Genomic DNA, 22,835 nt, shown 5'->3' with positions numbered 1-22,835 from the left:
CCTTTACGGAAATATTTCACAGTACAGGGACCATGATCCAGCCACACACCAGCAGAAAGTTCCTGCTGACGTGCCTGTGTCCAGTCTGAATCTTTTTTGATTCTGCTACAGAAAGATGGCAGTGCCAGGTGACAATCCCTGACACAGTGTCCCTTGTAACATTTGACTTCTTGAACAGGAACAACTTGCAGCTCAGGGTGCAGCGAACAGACCTAGAATAACAGACACATGGGAGAATGCCATCCTATTACTTTAACCTTATTACCTTAGTGGTTTGCACATTCAATATATTTATTCAAAATTGTAACCGCATTGCAAAGTTTCAGTACTAGTTCTTTGTTATAAAAACCCCACGAATTTCAGAGCCAGCAGACTAATGGTATTACACCTCAAAAGAAAAAATCCCAACATATAAAAAAAAGCAGCTCATAGCCTTTGTGCAAGTATGATACAAATTTCCCTTCTCATGTAGAGCTTGTTATAGACCTAAAACGCAAGATCCCAGCAGGCGTATTAAGAGGGTTTGCCATTTATCATGGGATTATCATCTCAAATGCTCAGTCCTGCACGACATGGACAAAACTTCGGTGGCAAGTGCAGTTACAGTACACAAAATACAAGTTAACACAGCAACGAGTACAAAGGGTGTTGAGTATGAATCTGAACATGAGCCTTCCTTGGCTTACAATCATAGTCTTTTAACTTAGCTTGTGAAACACAAGGAGCAATTCCTCTTAGTGCTGAATAACATGACACGTTCTTTCACTCTTAGTGACCTAAATATTTCTCCAGGGTAGGATGCTCTTTGGAATAATCAGTTGTCCAAGAAACCTACACGCCCCTGGCCGGTCCCCTCCTTCATGCAGGGTTCCTCTGTTTTACATGGGACCCTTTCCAATTGCAAAAATTTGTAATTGCTTTAAATTTCTAATCACCAACAGTGGGCTATAAAAAGCCGGTAAAATAATGTTTTAATACAAAGACAAGTCATTTCCTGAAGAACCAACTAAAATTCACAGTTCTGTAAACTTACCTCATGTTGGACAGAAACAGGCTCCTCATGCAGGTAACTGCTCTGGAAGCAGCTGAGCACTTAAATCTGACTGACAAGCATGAGTTACCAAGTCAGATGCACGTGGAAGACTGTACCCATACTGTCTTGTAATTCTCACAGTCCACAAGATTAATACAACTGTACCTGCTTCCCCAGAGGATGCTAAAAGCCAAGACTCCTGCACCTACTCCTTTGCAGGCGATTCTCCAGCAAACCATCCTCTCACAACACAGTCGACTGCTCCACTGAATAGTGGAAATTGGGCAGAATTACACTCGCAGAAAATGGTCTCTAATATGTTGCAAGTATGAGGTGTATGTTGGTCTGTAAAATTCTCTATTATAGTTTTTATTCCTTGGCCCTTGTAAGGGTTAATACAAAGCCAACAGGGCCATAACAGCCTTACAGTTCAGTCTTTTTACTTTTGTATGCTTCACTTTTCACTTCATATTAACAAAGAAAAGATTTTTCCAGATCAAGCTTTTCAGCAGTGAAAGAGGTCTTTTCAAAGCTTCCCCAAACACCTGCCTTCAAAAGCCTGCTGCATCAGGCAGCTGCCTGCTTTGCCCATGCCTCAGAGCAAGTCCTGGCTCTAAAGTGACTTGCTTCCAGCCTCAGGTATGCCCAGGCTCATTTTAAAGTTAATCCTTAAATCTCCATCAGAGATGGCATAACCATATTGTGGCATTTTAGTGGTGCAATAATAAAACATTACCCACTTGGCTCTATTGCTTCTTCCTCTGAACCTCTCCTGTAGTGAATGTTTACAGTCTTACTGCAAAAAAGCCCCAGTAAAGGCTGTAGCAGGATGTAGCAAGGAAAAGACATTAAAACACAAGGGAAGTAAACACAGGTTCTGTAATTATACTTTATTGCAACTCTAATGCTTTGTCTGCTCCTGAGGACTCCTTTAGCTAAATTTATTTGTTTGAGGCTTTTTTTTTTCTTGTACCAATTAATAAACACAAGAAGTATGTATATTTTTCTTATTATTTTATTGAAAAGGTACATTTAAAAAAATACACAGACATTTTACTATTATGGATTGCAGATAAAGATGCTCTAAAAGTTAATTCTATTTTTTTCCCTTTCTTCCACCTGTTGTCCCCATTATCGCATAATGACTTCAGTCTGAGTACTGTATATTGATTCACCTTTATAAAAGGGTTGGGGAGGTAAGAAGATAGGTGGGGCATTAATGCAGTATATTCAGTAAACAGAGAATACGGTCATTTATAAATATTTCATGTTCTGTACATTATTGCATTAGGGAGCCACAACGTTATGCAGCATCGTTACAAAGAAAACTAGTTAGAAATGAAGAAAAAAGGATATTTACGTACAAATGCATGGATCCATTGTCTTCTTGAACAATGCATGTGAGCTGTTGTAATGTGCAATTGAAAAGCTTTTTTTCTCTTTAAACATTGCTTAGCAACACCAGTGAGGAAACAACAAAAATAAGTTAAATGAAAGTAGCAAACAAGTAGTAATCTTAACTATGTGTTATATGGCTTTCTATTTTTAGTTTCTCTAAATAAAGTGTGACACAAAAGAAATAATTAAAAGCTTCAGCGCTGCATTGCTTTCAAACATTTGCACAGAAACTAAAAATATTAAAATCAGACATATGATACATTTTTAGTACTACACAAGATACACCAGGACTGGGCCTAGGACAGTACACAATCCCTGTCAACAAGAGCACACTGAAAAAATAATTTAAAAAAAGGACGCAATTAATTTTTGAGATGTTATCCACAATCAAGCATTTGGTTCATCTACTTTTTTTTCCACATTAGATTATACCCCCACTGGTTTTCAGAGAAGTATTTACATAAGTGTGAGCAAGGAAGACCCTGGTTTTCAAGTCTGTCAGGAAAATATTTTATGTTCCTTGATGCCAAGGTGCATCATATACATAGCAAAAAAAAAAAAAAAAAAAAAAAAAAAAGCATGAATATTTAATGCTATAAATTTTATGAGCCATTAAGTTTTTAGTAAATAACTCTATCTGAATTTAAAAAAAAGGACTGAGAGAGAGAGAGTTGTCTAGACTCCAAAATGCAGTACCGTCAATGATGAATTTTATGGTGGTGTTGTTTATGGTGGTTGGTTGAGATGTGATGGCATTTCAAAAAAGAAAGATATTTCAAAATCTTGACCCCTTTCCTTCTTTTCTTTTACCCTTTTTACTGGCCATAGTTATCTCTTTCTTACATCAATCAATCAGTATGGTGCAAAAAGTATGGAAGCAGGCGTTGCCCGGATGGGACCATGGCCTGGTCTGAGGAGAGCTGGTGGTATTGCAGGGGCCTGGAACAAGGAGGCAGAGGGCCGAGGAGGGAGCGACAGAGCTGATGATACAGCTGCGGCTGCAGCAAGAGGAGATGAAAGGAAAGCAGGTGCCAGCGGCTTAATCATGTCCTTCTGGAATGCAAGTTTTGCCTGGAATAAAACACAAAAAACCAGTGTAAATACAGTTCTCCCCACGCCCATTTTCACATGAGGGAAAAAATGAACCCTGACAAAGGGCACACTGTGGTTCCTCACAGAAGCCTCATGTCAGCTGCTTAGGAGTTTTACCCATATTGCCTTCTTATTCCCAAGGTAATTAAAGCAACCAAATCATACATTTAAAGATACATAAATCTTATGAATGTGGGGGCAGCCATACTGATGTTTGGAAGGAAGCATGATTTGCAAGTGAACAACTTTGTGTAAATCATAACTGTGCAAGCCATATTAAAAAAAACATGATTAAGACTTCAATGGCAAGAGTCAAATTTTCCACTTGCAAAAACGAACTGTAGAAAAGTATACTGGTCAAGATGGGAAACTAGTATTAGTCCAGTCAACTTTTTACCTGTCAATGCAGAGCTGGTCTTTTAAAAACAGAAATATTTTTTAAGATCAATATCATAAAGAATTATTTCTGAAAGAATTATTATTCAGTTTATGATGTACAATCACTGCTGGTATTTGTGGCGAAAAAGCTAACCAGAAATATATACACTACCATCTCACTGAAAATGGTTTGCATCACAATCACGTTTGTGGGGGCAAAGATACTCATATCCTTTGTTACTGGAAGTCTCTCCTTATGTAATAGATGATCGAATGATGTATTACACAAGCAAAGAAGATTAGTGTGCGCAGAACCAACCTATCTAATGGGGACGCTCAGACAAAGCCTGCAGCATTTTCATTTGCCTCTGTACAATTACAAATACATATTAATATTTCAGCTTTTAAAGGCTCTTCACATACTTCCTTGTGTGCACACACATTGGCATCTCTCTCTTTCCAACCTATAAATTGTTTTTGTGCCATAGATGGCATGCACTTTTCCCTAATGAATAAAATACAGGCTGAGTCATGAGCAAATAAACATACAATCTGTGCTGTGCTAGAGCCAGCCTGAACTCTGGCTGCAGCTGACTGGCAGAACCAGCTTGGGGAATTCCTGAAAATGCAGGTGGGTGTGGAAGGGGAATGGCTTGGGGCACAAAGGCAGGAGAGGTGTTTTGATGGCCAGTGACAGACACAGCCCCAGCATGCAGACAGGCAATCAATTCTCCCGAACACCTGGTAACTCTTGTGCCAACATAATACATCCACATAGCACTCTGTTTTGCTGTATGCAGACAACGAGCATTAGTATTTTGATATCTTGACATCTTATATCCTTTTCCCTGATTGCACCCACCATAACTGAGAGTTATCTCAGGTCCCCAGAAAGGCAGAGTATATACGTTTGCAGGCTTCAAGAAGTGCACCAGCCCAGCAGAGCCAATACCTCTCCATGGGGCACACAGTTCACTCCCCATTCCACCAATTACTCCCTTCTTCCTAGCAGTAAATAAGGCAGTGCTGTCTGCATGCCTTTGACTGGGCAGACAGAATACATAACTATCTTCAAACCTGATCCCCATGCAGACTCAGCCCGCAGGGGCAGACACGCTGCGAAAGCGTCAGGTCTGTCATGTTCCTGTCTCTGTGGTAGGAGTCCCCAAGGTCACGAATTCGCAAAGACAGTCACGAGAAATAAAAATACTTACTGCTAAAATACTTGGGCTGCGCTGCAGTTTGTTGTAAGGACTATATTTAGGTTTCATAGGCTTTCCTGCGACTCTGTCCTTATGCCTTCGGCTGGAAATATGCTGAAATAAATATCCTCACATTTAATTAGCTGTTTAAACATTTCTCCATTTTGAGTTTGAAATTGATTTATCATCAGGATATGCCTAAGCCCCTGTTTGTAAGATAAAGTAGGTTCTTCAGAGAGATTGCTAAATTAAACATAAAAATTTGGAGCACATCAAATAGAGAATCAGAAACTAATCAAATGGAGCGAATTCTGTGATCCGAGACAGACTCTGCAAATTATTGATATTTTGGTTAGTATTTCCTTTTTCTGCTTGAGGAGCTTTGAACCAGGCAGAGCTGTAATCACTAGGTCATAGGGATATTCAGAAGTAGGAGGTAAATTTCAGTCTTGCTGATGCTGCTTAGTTGTATAAATAATTCAAAATTAGCTGAAGGAAGAAGCAGTACCCAGGGATATGTCTACACCATGCAATTTAATACTATCTTAGAGATAACTGAAATGACAGGGAATGAGAGGACACATCCATACAGCACAGTACCATCCAGTTAGAGATTCCCATTTGGGCATCAAAACCAAAGCATTTGTATTGGTACAGCTGTGAACCCAGGGCTAATTGGTTCAGACAGAGCAGAGCTGCATGTTCATACAGACACGCTGCTAATGATAATGTTGCCCTACGCAATTCAGACATGGCTACAGCATTACCCTCCTGCTGATTGTCCTAAACTGGTGGGTTCATGTCACATTCTCCTTTTCACATAGTATTAAAAAGTATCGCGGCAGACTGAAACAGCACCAAGAGAGGAATTCGGGGAACCTCAACCCAGAGTTTCTTCCATTTGGGAGACCAAAGTTCCAATCTCTCTCCTGAGCCACAGCAAACTTTTTAACTGGATGTGCTATGGGATTCATTGGTACTGACACCTTGTCCACCTCTGCTTTATGACTCCCAAGCCCACTTTTTTCCACAGCTGAAACAATTAGGTGAACTTGACCTATGGTAAATTATTTAGAAATAGTTGTGGGATGACAGAAAAGAAATAATGAGTTCATGTTTTGCCAAAACATCTTCACAGAGACCTACACCCCACCTACAATACTGCAATGTAACTAAAACCAACAAAGCAGCCCCAGATACATGCAAGCTACCTGTTTAAGCTGAATTTCTGAATTAACATGAACATCACAGATTTCACAATGAAATGTCTTGTTCTGCAGTCCTGAGCCTTTACTGCTGTTCTGCACCTTCAGCCGGGATCCAGGTCTAGGGTAAGACTTGATGGGACCAGCACCATTCCGAGCCTCAACCATGGTCTTGTGCTTGGAGCCTAACGAGCAAGACAACACAGGTGAGTTAGTGATCGGCAACATGCAACCATGTCCATTAGCCTTGGGCCTTTTTGTAACACATTTATCTTCAAGACAGAATGGTTAAAGTCACCACAGATCAGGATTAACAATGACTGGTTTTGGTCAGTGTAGTTCTCGCTTCCTCAGTCTAAAGGGAAATCAGACAATGGGAGAAGGTTTTATACAAAAAGGGAACAACAGGCACACGGGATCACTGCCTCTCTGTTTGGGCTTAGTGCATGGCTGTATGGCCAAGGCGTTTGCTGCTTATTGTTCTGTAAAATCTATATAGCTGGGGAATCATGAAAAAGGGCATTAGTCAAAAGTGGGAAAGGAACTACAGCAATCACTCAAAACCTGCCTAGGAACAATAATACTTCAATAAGTACCCTCTGATTTGGAAGAAATGGCTGATTTGGCCATTTCAAGAATGTAAAACCAGCTTCAGTGGTTTGTTAGCAAGCTTTACATCACCAGCACATCACAGAGCAGCCAGAGCATATTAGGGATTGCTGCTTGTGGCCTTTTAAAGGGAGCATATCTAATCTGCAATAATCATAAGATTCTAGGACATCCAGGAATCTAAGCAGCCTACCCTAAAATTAGCAAAAACATCAAATAACAAGAAAATGTTATAAGCTGTACCAGCAAAACCCCAGATACTAGAGACAGCGAGATGAAACATGAAAGAGCGACAGAACTGACATTTTAGAAACCTTAGCATTACAGAAACCACTATGATCACACTATGATCATCACTATGGAGGTATGATGGAATCTGATTAGGTAACATGAACTGCAGGGATTTTGTCAACTAGAAGATTATAGAGTACATGAAGGACAGTTCAAAAAAATTTAGAGAGCACTTTAAGAAAATATCAAACACCACAAGTGAAATTGTCATTAACAGAATTTTTTTTTGTAACTTGCCATTGTAAATTTTGACTAAAAGACCCTTCAGTGAAGTGTGGCTACCACAGTGTCAGAAAACCAGCTTGTTACACTGAATTTTAAACATGATAACAGACACAACTGACTTGCACTGTAGGCATACTCACCTGTATTGTGGGCTTCTAGTTGTGACAGGGAATTCACAGCCACTTTGCATAATGAACAGTAAAGTAGTTTTTTGGCTTTTTCCTCTTCTGACTCAGACGCTGTGTTAGGAGCTCCATTCGTGCTCTTGGAGGATGAGGCAGGTGTTACAGGTGCCACTGTTGCCACCCCAGGTTTGGGAAGAAAAGGACCCACTTCTGTACTGGACTGCTGACTTGCATTATTAGGTTTTGCTTTCCCTTTATCTTCTAAAAGAAGCAAAATACTTATGTCATAATATGCTGTACACAAAAAAAAATAAATAAAAAAAATAATCATACAGTAATAGTCCTGTGGTTTTAGTGAACCTAACACGACAGGGGCCTGATTCATCTCATTTTATACAGGACAGCAGCAGCCTTGAAATCTTGTTAAAATCCTACCGTGAAATGTGTGTAATTTGACAAAAGGGATGATTTTCCTGTTTTTAAGGTTACCAGTGAATACCGATGCCTTCAACAAATTCATGCCAGCTGTTGTTGCTGTCGTGCTGAAGGTTTGGCCAGTTGAAAGGAGCCCAAGAAAGCCCCAAAGGCAGCCAGGGTTAAGGACTGGAGAGCACTCAGAAACATGCAAGGCTTTGTACTGTGGATTACAAAAAAGCAATGTATTTGCCTTTGGAATGGCTTGAGTTTCTCAAAGTCACTGGGAGGACGCTGAAAGGCTCCAGCACCATCTTGACATATGATATCCCTCATTTCAGTTGCAGGAGTTGCTTATGGTACTCCACTACACACATGAACACAGCTGTTAATATTTTTAGGTTTTTCCATGAGCAATTCCCCATATATCTGGAGATCAGATGGCTCCAATTTGCATTCAGTGCATTCCTGTATCACTTCACAAGCATGAGTCAATCATCTGTGCTCCTATGAGATCAGTAGGCAGGTATTACTTCATTTTACAGATGGCGATGGCAAGGTGAGAGATTAAATGTCCCAACTGCACCTGAAGAGGAACTTCGTGCCAGAGCCAGTATTCAAACGCTCCTCGCCCACATGCTGCCTGCTGCTCACTGCATTTTAAGCTGTTCAGCTGCAGGCCTTGTGACCACAAGCCATACCGGTTGCCAGCAGTAAAACAAGCTCATCTAACAAACATGGGATGGGAGGGGGACAGTACAGTGGTGCTGGTATGAGCAACCCTGACAAAATCGACATAAGAAATGATTGTGTAAGTGACCTGTCATCACACGGAACAGGCATCAGATTTTATCATCTAAGCAAGTACAACATCTATATAACAGCAACCTCTTAAAAACTACTTATATCCCATTTGAAACCTATGGCATAGTTTTGAGTAGTGTTGAGCTGATTGGGAAAACTAGGTTCTATTTTGAGCATTTGGTTATTTTTAAATATGGGCCCTTTCACTTTATGTTTAGAGCCACCCAACCCTGTCTTAACATCACTCTGTGTATCAGGCCAATGCTGGGCTACAAAGAATTCTGAAAACGGGATTGTACCCCCTCCAACAAACGCTTGAGAGTGCGTATGAACTATGAACAGGCATCCTGAAACTAAAGCCCACAGTTGTTGGCATATTTCCCAGAAGTGCATTGCAGTACATCAATTTTAGAGAGTTAAAAACCAGGAGAAAGAAAATGTAATAAAAGAATGATGATTTTTCAAAAAAATAGTGATAAAAATAATACCATTCATACAGTGTAATTTCAAAGTAAACACTGAAAATGATCAAGAACTAAGACTACTATTAGGACCAAATTAATGATAAAACCAGATTGTGAACGTATTTTGATTGATAAAGTATGACAAAAGAAAGTGATATTAAATCATAGTTCATAGATGACTCAATGTTAATGTCTCTATAGAAGTAAGTCACATCTGCAAAAATCTAGAACACATTATATGATTCTGAGTCTTCATAAAATACAGGTTTTTAATAAATAGCATTTGCTAACATTCTAAATTAAAGAGTTTTCAATATGGAAAGTTCTCAGAAGTGCTAACTTCTACAAAGGAAACATGCTGAACTGCTGCCATTTGTGAGTTCACATTACAGGAAAATAGACTTTTTGTTGTTATTCTATGCAATATTACGCCAGACTGCAACAGGCATAACACCAGGATACAGGTGAACCCGCGTGCAATAAAGGAAGGTTCCTCAGTATTTTGCATTTCAGGCCTTAAAAGAATACCACACCTGCAGAACTGCAAGCTGTATGTTAAGATATAGAGACTACTCCCCCGGCTGACTGGGGTTTTTTGTGTTGTCCCCCATGTATTCTTTTTAATCGTAAGCATAAAGATTTGGTGCTTTTGAAAACACTTCCTGGTGACAGAAATAATCTCCTGTGAGCAAGACAGCAGGAGTGGGTCAGCAGGAATGTCAACCGATGTGCACCGAGGCGGACCCCTGGCCTGAGAGACCACCTCGTGCAGCAAGTGAATCATTCACGCTCCTGCTTGCAGCCCCTGACCTCACTGTTCAAACTGCCTGCAGCAAGAAGGAGCACATTTTTATTCCTTTGTTTTGCCATCAAGTGTCTGTGGAGCGAGGTCCTGAGCAAGAGTAAGATCTTTAAACAGGCCACCAACTACCATCACAGAGTGATGGATTGCCATCGCTGAATTTAGCAGATGATTGTAAAATGACAGATTTCATTTCCCAAATCTCCTCACTTAGCTGCCCACCAGCTGATGTATTATGTCAATTTTTAAAATACTCCCTAGATTTACAGTGTTTTCGTTATTCATTATACAAAGCAATTCTAGAGTATATAAGGCGTAAAAAGCTAACAAGAAAACTTCTAGAAAACTAGAGGGAAGTTACCAGCATCCAGCTGGGTTCAATTCTGCCAGTATTGCAGCTTTTGGAAAGAACCTCAGTTCACATAATAATTCCATCATTTGGAAAGCTTCCTGACACAAATAAGCTCTTCATCGATGGGGATGTATAAAGAGAGACATACGCCCCTCTATGAATTAATGTTTCCTTCCACCATTCTAAATGTTTAATGCAGAACATCTTCAAAGATCATAATTGTAAGGTTATTATACAGTTTAACTCCCACAGAAAGTACACCGAGCTAAATGCATATTTGTCACTGCAGTGGGGCCAGAATTGGGTTTTCCTGGCTCCTAAAATCAGAAAATTGCATTTCTCCAAATGGGCTTTTGATAACAGCTTACTGTTTTCAATCCACGGAATTCAAAACACCATTACTTACAGTTTTACGTTTGAGACAGAAATGCCAAGTATTCAACTGTGCAAAGCACAGGAAATGCAAATCACATGTATATACAAAGCACGAAGAAGATTACTCTTTTATTTGTACTTATAGCACAGAGCTAACATATAATATCTCCATGCAGAAATGTAACTGTTAATGCCTGCATGCATATACATACTTCCAAACGGTAATCACCATATAAAATACATGTGGATGGTTAGATGCAGCTGTAGGATTATAGACCTTTTGCTGTTTTTGAAGGCAAGTATTATTGAGAATAGGCTCAAATTTGCTCTGATTTCCACCTGGGCCAGGCCCCATGGAGCCAGATAGAGGCCAAACAAGTGCGTGAGTCCGTTCTGCCCAGGACCAGGGATGCACCAGCTTCTGCTGCACAGCTCGGCAGAGCACAGCTGGAAGCATGAGACCACAGTGGTATCAACCTCTCCCAGAAAACTGTAGATGTGGTTCAATCTGAGTCTGGGTCAGGCTGAAATGCTCACATCTTAACTCACGTGCAAGAGGTTCATTTCAAATCTAACCCATACCATTGCACTGTGTCCAACTGTGTTCTTTTTGCTCATGGAAAGGCCATATTTCATGTGCGTTAAATTCCCGTCTTTAAATTAAGTCTCCCTTTTAAGTAAATTAAGACTCCAGAGAAGTAAATCAATGGTTCATTTCAAGTTCTTACTGAAGCCTGAATTTATTTTGAAATAGAGCCCAAGGAAAAAATAAAGCAAGCTAATTAAGTACTGCTTGGGGCTCAGTAATATCAATGCTCTTGTCGCCTACTTACATTGTTTCAATTCTGCTTTGAAGTTGTTTTCACATATTTCTGGTTGTTTGCCTTATGTTTGTGTCAGCACCATGTTAAAATTCAAAACTTACTTATCTAATTAGTACTGCCTCATTTCAGCTGTACGTACAAAGTCAGGACACAGCACAGGATAACATCTGACAGGTTCAAATCTAACAGGTTCTAGCTTCCAATGCAAGACAGCTGAAATGATTTACTCACTTTTGCAGGTCATGCAACTCTTGCTATAGTTGTTACATAGGATTCACCTGTTAATGCTGTCCTAGTCCAACTAAGTGAATGGGGTTTGCCCTAACTCTAAAAAGGGGCAAAAATGTTACAATAAAACTTCTTCCCTCTGACACTCAACCTGCATTTCTTCAGTAATTTTCTTTCCTGGCGAAGAACTTAGAATGCTCCGCGCTGGCTCACAGCTCCAGTGATCGCTGCAGTCCATGCCGAAAGCAGAAAAAGTATTTTTTTTTAATCCCCCTAACCATTCCGTTAAGCAGTTTGGTTTATGAGGTACCTTTAAAAGAGTTCACTTAGTTTACTCTGTGAATTGTGTAAAGTCTTTACAATTTAATAACCTATATACATTTGCACATTATAAATTTATATTTTCAAATTATCTCTTCTTACCATGCTAAAATGTGCCTACAGGTATTGCTTTCTACAGCTAGGAAATAATTTTTTTTCTTCTTGAGTGAGAGTGATGATTTTGGTGCATGTTAGGCAGAAGTTCTAATTTGGACTTCATGACAAAAATATACATGCTATTTTCAATAGATATCTAACTTAAAATTCAGATCCATCATTCAGAATTGAGATTCTTAGTAAAAATAAAAACAAGAAGAATTCTAAACCTCCTGTATAGATCTAGAAATTCAAATGATAAAGGTTTTCTGTAGCAATAATACTCAATGCTGCTTAGATCCCACAACATGCCTATCTGCACATTTTTTATCACTGAAGATACATAAAACATAACTACAATAAACTTCTGTTTCGCAACAGCTTGTTCAAATAGCAATTGTAACCAAAAGATTATCCAAGGTAAAGATGATACATGTGACACACTTGCAGGAGCCCTTTCCAACACGTATGCTAAAAGCTTTTAGATGGAGTTTGGCTATAATCCTAATAATCCTTACAAAACCATCACATAAATATTCTGCCTGTATGTAATAAATAAATAAGCCTGCTCTTACTGTGACTAACAGAAGAAATAATATTTCAATTACTGAACATATGTATTTTGTTTGTGTGCGTGCATGTGATAAAAAGTATAGCTTTACACCTGCCTACCTCTCTTCTCTGCCAGAAGCTGAGACTATTACCCACGCCTTGTGCCAAAGGCCAAGCAGACGGACAGACAAGAATCCCAGGACAGAGAACAGCTTCCCAGAGTGGTGCTGGCTGTGATGGAGGCAGCTCCCTGCCAGGAAGAGACCACACCATACTTATAATCACCCACTGCCAGGCTTCACCTTTGCACCTTTCCTTGCGCCAGGTCCTTCACTGCATCCCCCAGCTGCAGGCACTGGACAGCAGCCATACACAAAGTAAGTACAACATAAGGGCAGCACAGACATTGCAAAGTGGCCACCACTGCTCTAGACAGCCCCACACAGAGGCTCTTTTGAGAGATTTGCCCATTTCCCATCCTAGAAATAGAGATTTGTTGTTATAATTCTTCCACCTGCTTGCACAACAGAACATATTGCCAGGTTAGAAAAGAGCATAATGGAAAAACTATTTTTGGCAGTCTAGATATTTATTCTTCTCCTTCGTAAAAGTAAGAAAATAGTAAATACTTGTGTTCCTTTTCTTCTTGAAAAACCTGACAGAAAGAGCCATGCAACTTCCAACCTAAAACAGCTACATGAGAAGAAACACAGCAACAAAATAATTTACTATATAACTTGACCACTGCATGGTTATCAAGCCTATGCAACCGGTAAGCAGAACTGAGGCATGCTTAGGTGCAAATCCTTTGGTGCAATCAGCCTTGTTTACGGCGCTTTGTTACAATGCCACATCACTACTGAAAGAATGACTTTTGAAAACATAGACAGCTTGACGACCCCGAACACTTTCCATTAATTTCTGACTATGCCACTTCCTATGGTAACTAAAACCAAAAGTGATTTCTGAAAGGATGGGTTTATGTTCTATTTATGTGTTACTAGAAAATGTGATGCAAAGATTGTCTTATGATAGCCTGGAGTTCACATAAGTTGTGTTACAGGTAGCTGGTATTAATTTGAAGTGTTGATTTTGGAGAGTAATTGAGACTTCAAGGTAAAGCAAGCATGTCTCCCAAACCAGTACAGCTGCACAGAGTGAAACAGATTTTCACATTCTCCCTATAATTTCAACAGCTTCAATTATGCCTGTGAATACTGGGCTGCATTAAACAACCTTTGAGACATACAGTGATTACAGAATGGGGAGAGGAAATGAAGTTGTCTGACCATTATATAAATGCTCTTTCTCTGATCAACTGTGTAGCAAAGGTAAAATCAGTTGCATTAATTACAGTGGTACACAATCCAAACAATTTTGCTGAAAAGCTTATCCCTGTAGGTAAACTGTCATCAATAAACACAAAGTTAAAATGCGTTTATTGAAAAATAAAATTCTCAGTTAAAATCTGACATGCTAGACGCTTGGCACATCTGACATAAAACTAAAAAGTGACACTTACTTCCCACTACATTTTTTCTTCCTACACTTCTTCATAACACATGCCTGTTGACAATGCTGAAGAGAAGCTAGTTCATTGATACTACTACTATCTATCATTTGACCTTGCTGTTCTAAGCTTTCTGCACACAGAACGGTAAGGTGGTCTAGTCACCAACAAAGGCACCAGTGCGGCAGCCAAACTTCTCATATGCTTTTTTCTGTTTTTCAATCCATCACAGAGAAAGAGAAATTTTCAGAGGTGAGAGTAACAGGAGTAACTTTGGCAGCTGTATGCAGGGAGCTTTTCACAAGTAGGACCAGGAAAAGCAGGAAGCTTTTCAAGATTTCAGTGGCTGATGGGTGGTAGGTGCAAGTCAGCATCTTGAAAGTATGTTACAGAAGACATACAAAAGTATGGAGAGCTTTGAAAGTGAAGCACGTGAAGAATTTGGAGAGAGAAAAAATCAGTAGGTTCAGCTGTACCACAGACATATTGTAACAAAATTTGCAGCATTTAAAATAAAAACATGAAAGCAGAGAGATCACAGTCAGCAAGGTTACAAGCCTGGCTGAAAGTAATTAAGGGATACATTAAGAAACCATAACAAAATAAGATCAAGGTGGGGAAATCTTATTTAGCCACACTACACTTGAAGGACTGCCTAAATGAACCCTAGGATCTTCTACCCTGGGACATAGGTCTGGGGCAGAGAGAGAGGACTTCCAAGTCATCATACTGGAAACAATAGTCGCTGTACATCTCTTTGCCCTGAAATAAGATATGGAGGGAGAAGAACATCAATGACTGAATTAAAAGAAGGACAAGAAGGGCTTCCTTCAATATATTGGCAGAAAAGCTAATGAACAGAGAGATAGATAATCGTACCAGTAAGAAAAACAAGTTTCAAAACATTGTTTTTCACAGAAAAGTCTTATCTTCTGCTGGCTCGTACTGCTACAAAGGAATAAAGCAGGCACTTACACAATTAATTATCCTTTTTATGAAGAAAAAGATGAACATTATGAGTAATATATGCCATAAAGGCAATAGCAGGAAAGCAATTAAGTCACTAGCGGTCACAACCTTTACAGCATTTTTAAGCTCTGTCCTGTATCACAGCATCACTCAAAAAAAATGAACAAAGAGCATTAGATTATTTTTTGACACTCATTAAAACAGTTAGCTAACTTTGATAAGGGATTTCAAAATCTTTTTGTTTTATCTCCACATTTGCTGAATAATGAGACTCTAATGGCTGTCAGACAAAATACCTACTTTCTCACCAGTTGTGCAGTCTACTGAGAAATGAGGCTGAGAAACCCGTAGGGCTCTGTTCTAGAAAAATTCCACTGCAAACCTACATGCAAATCAGACAGCCGAGTGTGTCTATTAACCCTTTGATTACTTTTAGTTTTTGTGAAATGTTTTTCTCTTGTACTTCAGGCCTGTCTGAGAAATGGCTAGGTTTTATGTAATGAAAGGTTGTTACATGAAATAAATATGTTTGACACATTCTAAAGAAAAGCAATTTTGTTTCCATACAAAGATGAGAAACAAGTGGAAGCTATAAATATAAAGCTTTTCATCTCAAACACAAATGTGGACTGAAATAAGCTACAGCATATTTTCTCAAGATACTGAAGCTACATGAGGAAATGTCTGGATTGCTCTGCAATATTGAGTGAACTCTGTAGCTAGACTGATTATTTGATTAACTGCATCACTACCGTTCAACGGGCTGAGCTGAAGTATCTTTTTCATTTCAAAAGTATTGCTTGTTTGGCTATGGTACAACAGTGATGTTGATACTTAATTTCTTAGATATTTTATTTCTGATTTGGCATACCAAAGACTCCAGGGAATTCTATTACAAAGGAACCTGTCATTTTTTCCGAGTACAAAAATATTTCTAACTGATGAAGGATGTAATTACAAAGGTTTGGTTTTGAACTTTTGGATGGGTTTAATTTTTATGAAAGCAGACTGATGAGAATTAGAAAATATTCAGAAGTACACACCATTCTGCAACTGTAAAATCTTGCCCTGCAAAATCTATTTCTGTACCTATTGGTACACCTTCCTGAACAGAGATTGCCTGCTGCTCCAGTTATTGAGGTGTCCGAGATGATCCCACTATATCACCTATGATTGTTAGTCAATTCCTTGCACAGCTGGGGATTCTTGGGGAATTGTTTTTGGCTGGTTGGCTGGTGTTTTAGATCTGTTTTACTGACTAAGATCAAGAAAAATCCAGGTGCACTCACCAGGTGAAGGGAAAAAAAATGCTGGTGCATACCTAGAAATCATATATCAAAGTAGCTGTGCAAAAGTTGTTACGTATCAACAAAGGGCATTCACATCTCAAAAATCTTTTGTTTAATATTCCAACGCAATGCAATTTATTTGTGCAAAAGCAGGAGGAACAAGAAAGGTTGATTCTGCACTGTTAGCCAAAATGCAGGAGTGAACGTACTATGTCTGGAGCAAATTAACTTCTAACACTCACTTGAAGCAACTTGTGTTGTGTCTCCATTTCACCTGCTTGTATTCAATTCCGCTTTTTTTACAGAACGCAGGTTACATCAGACTTTTCCTTTCCTCATTTAAAAAGAGATTAATGCAATTGCACCCCCTCACCCCCCTACCCCCAACCCCCGGCCTTTTACAATTTTTAGACTGAAAAGGGTGAACAGGTAACTATATGGTGAATGCAGTACATTAGTTCTGGAGAAAATCAGCTTGTCTACAAACACAAATACAAAGCAATTTCATAGTGTACACTGCCAACATCTAATTTCTCAGTGACACATCACACCCTTGTCACAGTAGGTTGGGAAAACTTTCACTAGCCGTTTGTTCCTAAAACTCAGCAAGATCAGTTAGCACTATGCTTCCAGCAGTTGAAAACAAGGTGGATCTAACCAGGGGACACATAACACGCAGCTAGCAAGGGTGGATGTTAATTTAACGAATATCCATAAAAGTGAGACTACCCAACAGCTTAGTCCTCCTGGGTCCTGTTGCTATGTGTCTAGGCAAATTTACTTTAAATCCACCTTAACCTTTCATCTTCTCTGAGCTATGCCAGTCTGCATTGGCTGGAATGGAAAAATTTAAGAGCTGGAAAATCATAACACAGTTTGGGCAATATTTGAAATATGGTATAAGATCTGTTATTACAAAATGTGACTCTCATCTGAGTAAAAGTAAATGTTTTACTGGTTAAACTTATCTTTTTCTGGCACCAGACATCTGTTATTTTGTGAATAATTTATATTCCCATTACAGATTATGCCACATTTATTTTAGAGGTTCTGGAATGCAAACTTTCTGTAGTACTGCATTGTCTTGTTAACATTTTAATAATGTAGGAATGCTTAAAAACATATCATTCAAAGATTACAACAAACATACTGTATTCTGCCCAGACATCCTTCACTTCTCCTTAAAAATGTCTTAGTTCATCTTCTCAACTATAAAAAATAACATTGCCTCCTCCATTTATGAATCTGAAATATATTACTAGGAACACATTTCACTTGCCGTTTGTGCAAAAAAAAAAATAATAAAATCTTAAAATTCTACCCACAGCTGCTGAAGTGCTTTGGAACTCAGTACAAAATTTATGGATGTCTAAATAAATGAATCAAGAAGAACTGACAATCTGCATGCAAGTACATTCTCAGGGGTCTGTCTCTGAACTACTGACTTGGTACTTGCCCAGGCAGAACTGCCATTGAAGTCAACTATGAAACACTCATCTTCATTTCAGTTAAATGACATCTATAATTGTGCATTCTCACTGACTGCTGTGGCAAGTTTGCCTGAAGACTGTGAGTATTTAGTCATGCCCTCAAGATTTGACAAATAAATTGTATTTCTAATATACCTTGTCTAACAGACACCAAAATATTTTCACTTTCATTGAAAACAAGTAATAAGGAAGTAATATGTAACCAGTGTGCATATACAGAATTTTTATGCTACAGGAAATGTAGCATATTTCTTATACCAAGTCAATAATGCAGCAGCTGTAGAAATAAGGCTGGAATGATGATAAAGGAAGATTTTCCAAAAGACCTATATAAATTTGTCTGTTGTGCCAGCCATGCGTATTTTTGCTTTTGTGTTTGCTTCAAGATCTCTGAACAAGTCTGTATTAAATCCCACTCATCAACTTCTCAGTCTCACAATTGCCTGCCATCCCTTAGCAACATGCATTTTTCCTTGTGTTCTAAATGCTGCTTGCATTTGTTACAAAAATGAAGACAGATATGAGTTGAAGTACCATTTACCAAAAAAAAAACCCCAAATAAAGCCACACTATTGACTTTGTGGAGCTTCCACCAGACCAGCCTGCACTCTCAGAGGTCATTTCCTTTACTTAAATAGTTGCTGAGAAACACAGAAAAACCCCACCAGCAAGACTGTTTTCCCCAATTGTAAGTACATGTTTTCCAGAAAAGAGGTAAAACACAACATGTAGCTCATTTAGGGGCAGAACCAAAGCATCCTGAAGCAACAGCAACGGGCCTGAGCCACTCTTTTAGAGTTGGAGATGAAATTCACTCAAAAGCTGAGAGAAAAGAAGGAAATTTAACTCACATTTTACAGTCTCAGCGCAACCTTTAACTTTGGCACAACTGGACACAGACAAAACGCAATGCAACTACTAATTGTATGAGTAATCACCAGCATTCTGATATTTATGCTCTGGTTATGTGAGAAAATGAAATGTCTGGCTTCAAAAGAATGGCTGTACTTCTTTAGCAATATATTTCTTTAATAAGCTTTGTGAAAGTATTAGGTACAGATAAAGCTATTCCTCCCAGGCTTGTTAAAACAAACAACAAAACCAGCAGCTGTCTTTTTGGGGAGTTTTCCATTCTAATGGATTTAAAGGGCTAATTTCAGTCCTGCATAAAGAAAGAGAACTTCCACTGATTTGAATTTCTTAGTCTTCTAAAAACAAACCTAGGGCTTTGTTCATGAATTAATTCTTTCTCTAGGCGAATAATACTGTCATTTGCCATCAAAATAATAACCATCTTAAGGTGAAAGAAGGGGGTATTTTATTTCTCTCATTTGCAATTTTTACAAAATCTCATTATATAACCGTCACCTTTTAGGTAACTTCTGATCATCTTTCTTCCTAATGAAAATTGCAAAACTGATGAGTGACATTGGTATCTGTCTTAACTCTGTTTTTGCCAGCTGCTCCTTTTTTGTCCCAATTTCTCCATTTTGTTACCTGAAGACTCAGGAACTCTTGTAATCGTATGTTGTAAAGATAATGATGAGTAAAGAATGATGTGATACATAATAGTTCTGGTAGTACCACCTACCCGGTATTATGTCCCGTATATATGGAAGTACACACACACACTTGTTAGTAGTTTTTGTTACCTCATATTCACCTTATTATCATTCCATTATCATCACCATCCTATCCAAAAAAGTCTTTGGATATTAATAGGCACATCAGCAGAACAAACAAGAAAAACAGATGCCTGATTTTTACAGTATAAAAGAGGTGCTGAAAGATTCAAAGTATATAAATGGATTCTTTAAATGACCACATACACCTAGCTAAAAAAGACCCAAACCAGTAGCTGACAGTGTCCTTGCTCTGCTCCCACTGTCCAGCAACATTAAGAGAGTCAATCTTGCTTGGCCCAATGCCTTTCTGTACCTATCTGCAAAGTAAGAAAAACTTTGAATAATTTTAAGGGTGCTAATGAAAAAAATATGCAATGAAGTTTTTAGAACTGGAATAAGTGGTACAGTTTTAATGATACAGGACACATGAATGCTCAGGCACAGTGAAGCACCCAAAAAGAGTCTTATTTCACCTCACAACCTATTTTTTTGTAATGCAATGCAGAGATTCTGCCTTAATTACTGTGGGAGAAAAAGTCTACCATTTGATCAAAACAAAATCTTGCTTGCATGTATTCAATTGATATAATAACTGTAGAAAAAGAAGACTGAAATTGAACAAGAATTGCAACAGATTGTCAATGTAATTGTATCAGTCACAGAGCATATGTTTCAGGCAGTGGCACCTACAATCAGTTTTCAGTAGAGGTACAGAATTTGGTTATGTACCAGTTAGCATTATTATAGACAGACTGAAGAAACACCTGAAGACTTCCAGGAGCTCCCAGGAGTTTATCAACACCAAAATGTGCAGAACGACTGCTCTTCCATTCAGGCTGTAAGACACTCATGGAAAGTTGAGGCTTCAATATCCACTTTTGAAAAGTATGAGCAGTCGGAGTGACAGGAAAAGGGTTCAAAGATCCAATCTACTGTAATGAATTCCTGTTAATAGACTTTGATTTGCTAATTATCCTTTTGGTTAACCTTTCATCCTAAGAGCATAAACCAAACAGCAACTTCCCGAAACAGCTGCTGAAATAACCCACCAGAAAGTGCCTGGAAGCTATTAGTAATAGAGCCAATACAGGCATTACGTGTGCCACCGACAGTATATTTTACATATCAATACCAATAACATAATGTTCATGTAAATACACATACAGTACTTGCAACAGTGTATCTGTGATGAATTTATGACCATTTGTTAATACTATTTTATATTATCAACTATAAAACCACTGTGGTCAAGCAGCAAATTCTACACTGTGCCTTCTCCTCTGTTTTGGGGATAGAGTTTCAACAGGTGGCAACATAGAATAATCTTCAGATGGCTGTGAAACATTGATTGAAAAAGAACAATCCTCAGGCTTTAATGAAAAAATGCCCTTGGAATGACTCTGGTGGCTGAATCTGACTGAATTTTCACTTAGTTGACCATAAACTAACACCTTTAACAGAAATATGCCACTGCTTAGCAGGCACTATCTCAATACATACAAATGCAGATGCATGATTATTTTATAGAGTATAACTTCAGAACAACTCTTCACATAAGCATAAATGTGAAGAAGTGATGAGGCCATTCGTAGCTTTTGATGGAGGCTAGACCTAACAATGAGCAACTCTGAGTGGCGTAAGACACAACCTCTCAAATATGACTCACTGACGCTGGGGCAAAAGCAAGCCAAACACATCCTTGTTGTGCTTCTCTTCTACAGCCTCTCTCCCTCCCTGCCCCACCCTCAGAATTCAACTTTGCTGCAACATGTTTTGAGGTCTAGAGGACTTGAGTACATTACAAAGCATCAAAAGATTGAAGAATAAATGCCCTAGAAACACGCTAAACTTTGAGGTTCTTATGATGGTATCTATATGACAAATAACCTAGAATTCCCAGAACAGACAGACCACAGTTCAGCTGGGGAGGCTGCATGCCTCTCTCTCCCAGCTATTTCTGAAGGATTATCTAAAAAAAGGTTTATTTGAGCTATGTAAACAAGGTGTTCCTTTAAAATGAGTGGAGAACAAGGTGATAAATGGAAATAAATGTTCAGGTGAAAAGGGATTTTGTTAAGAGAACTGGTATCATTTTTAGGATTACTCTAAGTTCGGAGATACATACGGAAAAGTTAAGAATTTAAGCAATGGCAGAAAGATTTTTAAAATAAGCAATGAAAGCAACATGACTAAGGGAGTGTCCTGATGGTGGACTTGTGAAATACAAACTGAGCTCTCCCTTGGGACATTACATCTCATTGGTAGCTCATGAATAAACAGCGCTGGTAATTGGGGCACTGGAGAAATCCAACCCATCATAATCTTCCTATGAATGTGATTCAACGTGTTGCACTACTTTAGGAATAAAAGGAAAACACTCAGTTTTGTTGCCAAAGCACCCACAGAAAGCCCTTAACAAACTAAAACCCACAGATGAGAACTCAAGGTCGACTTTTCTAAGGCTGCTAGAGCTTGGAGTTGCCAGTCCTGTCTAATGGGCCAGCTAATTACCATATGTCTACATGACATTTATTTTGGCATTTATTGGCATTAATTAGGTCCGTCAACATGTCTAGGCTGTTTTAAAAATGTGAGCTAGCCCATTCAGTGTCAGACGCTGCACTGCACTCTAGCATGACAACGTTCCCCAGAACAACCTCCAGCTGGTTTTAGTTATAGAGCTGTAATGACTTAAATAACTCTTACGGAGCCCACTTAGGATTGAGAAGCTGGCAAACAACTTTCCAGTTGCATCCCTTTCCTTCTGTCCTTGCCATACACAGCGAGATAAGCACAGGACTGCTCATATGCTGGAATATCATCACCATGACCCTGTGAACTGCTTGTTGAGCTGCCCCGAGACATTGCTACAGAACAAAGCAGTAGGTCATGAGAGGTCATGATTTGACACAGGGTCTAGCATTTGGCTTAGTTAGGTGTGTAATGTTGCCTATTCCTGCACCAGCTGAACAAAAAGGTGTTTTCAGAGAGCATCCAAAGGGTTTATCTGTACCTACTAAGTCCCAAGTAGCAGAGCCTTCTGCTCTTGAATGAGGACTGAACCCGAAATGTCCATACCTCTCATTGGCACAAAGGAAACAGAGCATATACTGAATAGATCAAAGGCAGGGGAAAAAAATGACCTTACTTTTATAATCTGAA

At 38.9% G+C, this 22,835-nt stretch overlaps 1 protein-coding gene across 13 annotated transcripts in view; it reads right to left on the bottom strand.

Moving 5' to 3' along the window:
• Positions 1–2,032: 2,032 nt before the first annotated feature.
• Positions 2,033–22,835, bottom strand: part of ZNF385B (zinc finger protein 385B) — a 168,234-nt gene continuing 147,431 nt past the window's right edge. For all 13 annotated transcript variants that reach the window (XM_056349327.1, XM_056349322.1, XM_056349332.1 and 10 more), the window contains 4 exons: positions 7,574–7,819; positions 6,315–6,493; positions 5,116–5,217; positions 2,033–3,502 (listed from right to left, as the gene is read on the bottom strand). In XM_056349327.1, the coding sequence (XP_056205302.1) occupies positions 3,284–3,502; positions 5,116–5,217; positions 6,315–6,493; positions 7,574–7,819 (746 nt within the window). In that variant the 3' untranslated portion in view covers positions 2,033–3,283. The remainder of the gene's footprint in view (positions 3,503–5,115; positions 5,218–6,314; positions 6,494–7,573; positions 7,820–22,835) is intronic.

This window comes from Falco biarmicus, chromosome 8 (assembly GCF_023638135.1).
Source record: "Falco biarmicus isolate bFalBia1 chromosome 8, bFalBia1.pri, whole genome shotgun sequence".
Taxonomy (NCBI): domain Eukaryota; kingdom Metazoa; phylum Chordata; class Aves; order Falconiformes; family Falconidae; genus Falco; species Falco biarmicus.
This window is presented reverse-complemented; position numbering and strand designations above follow the sequence as displayed.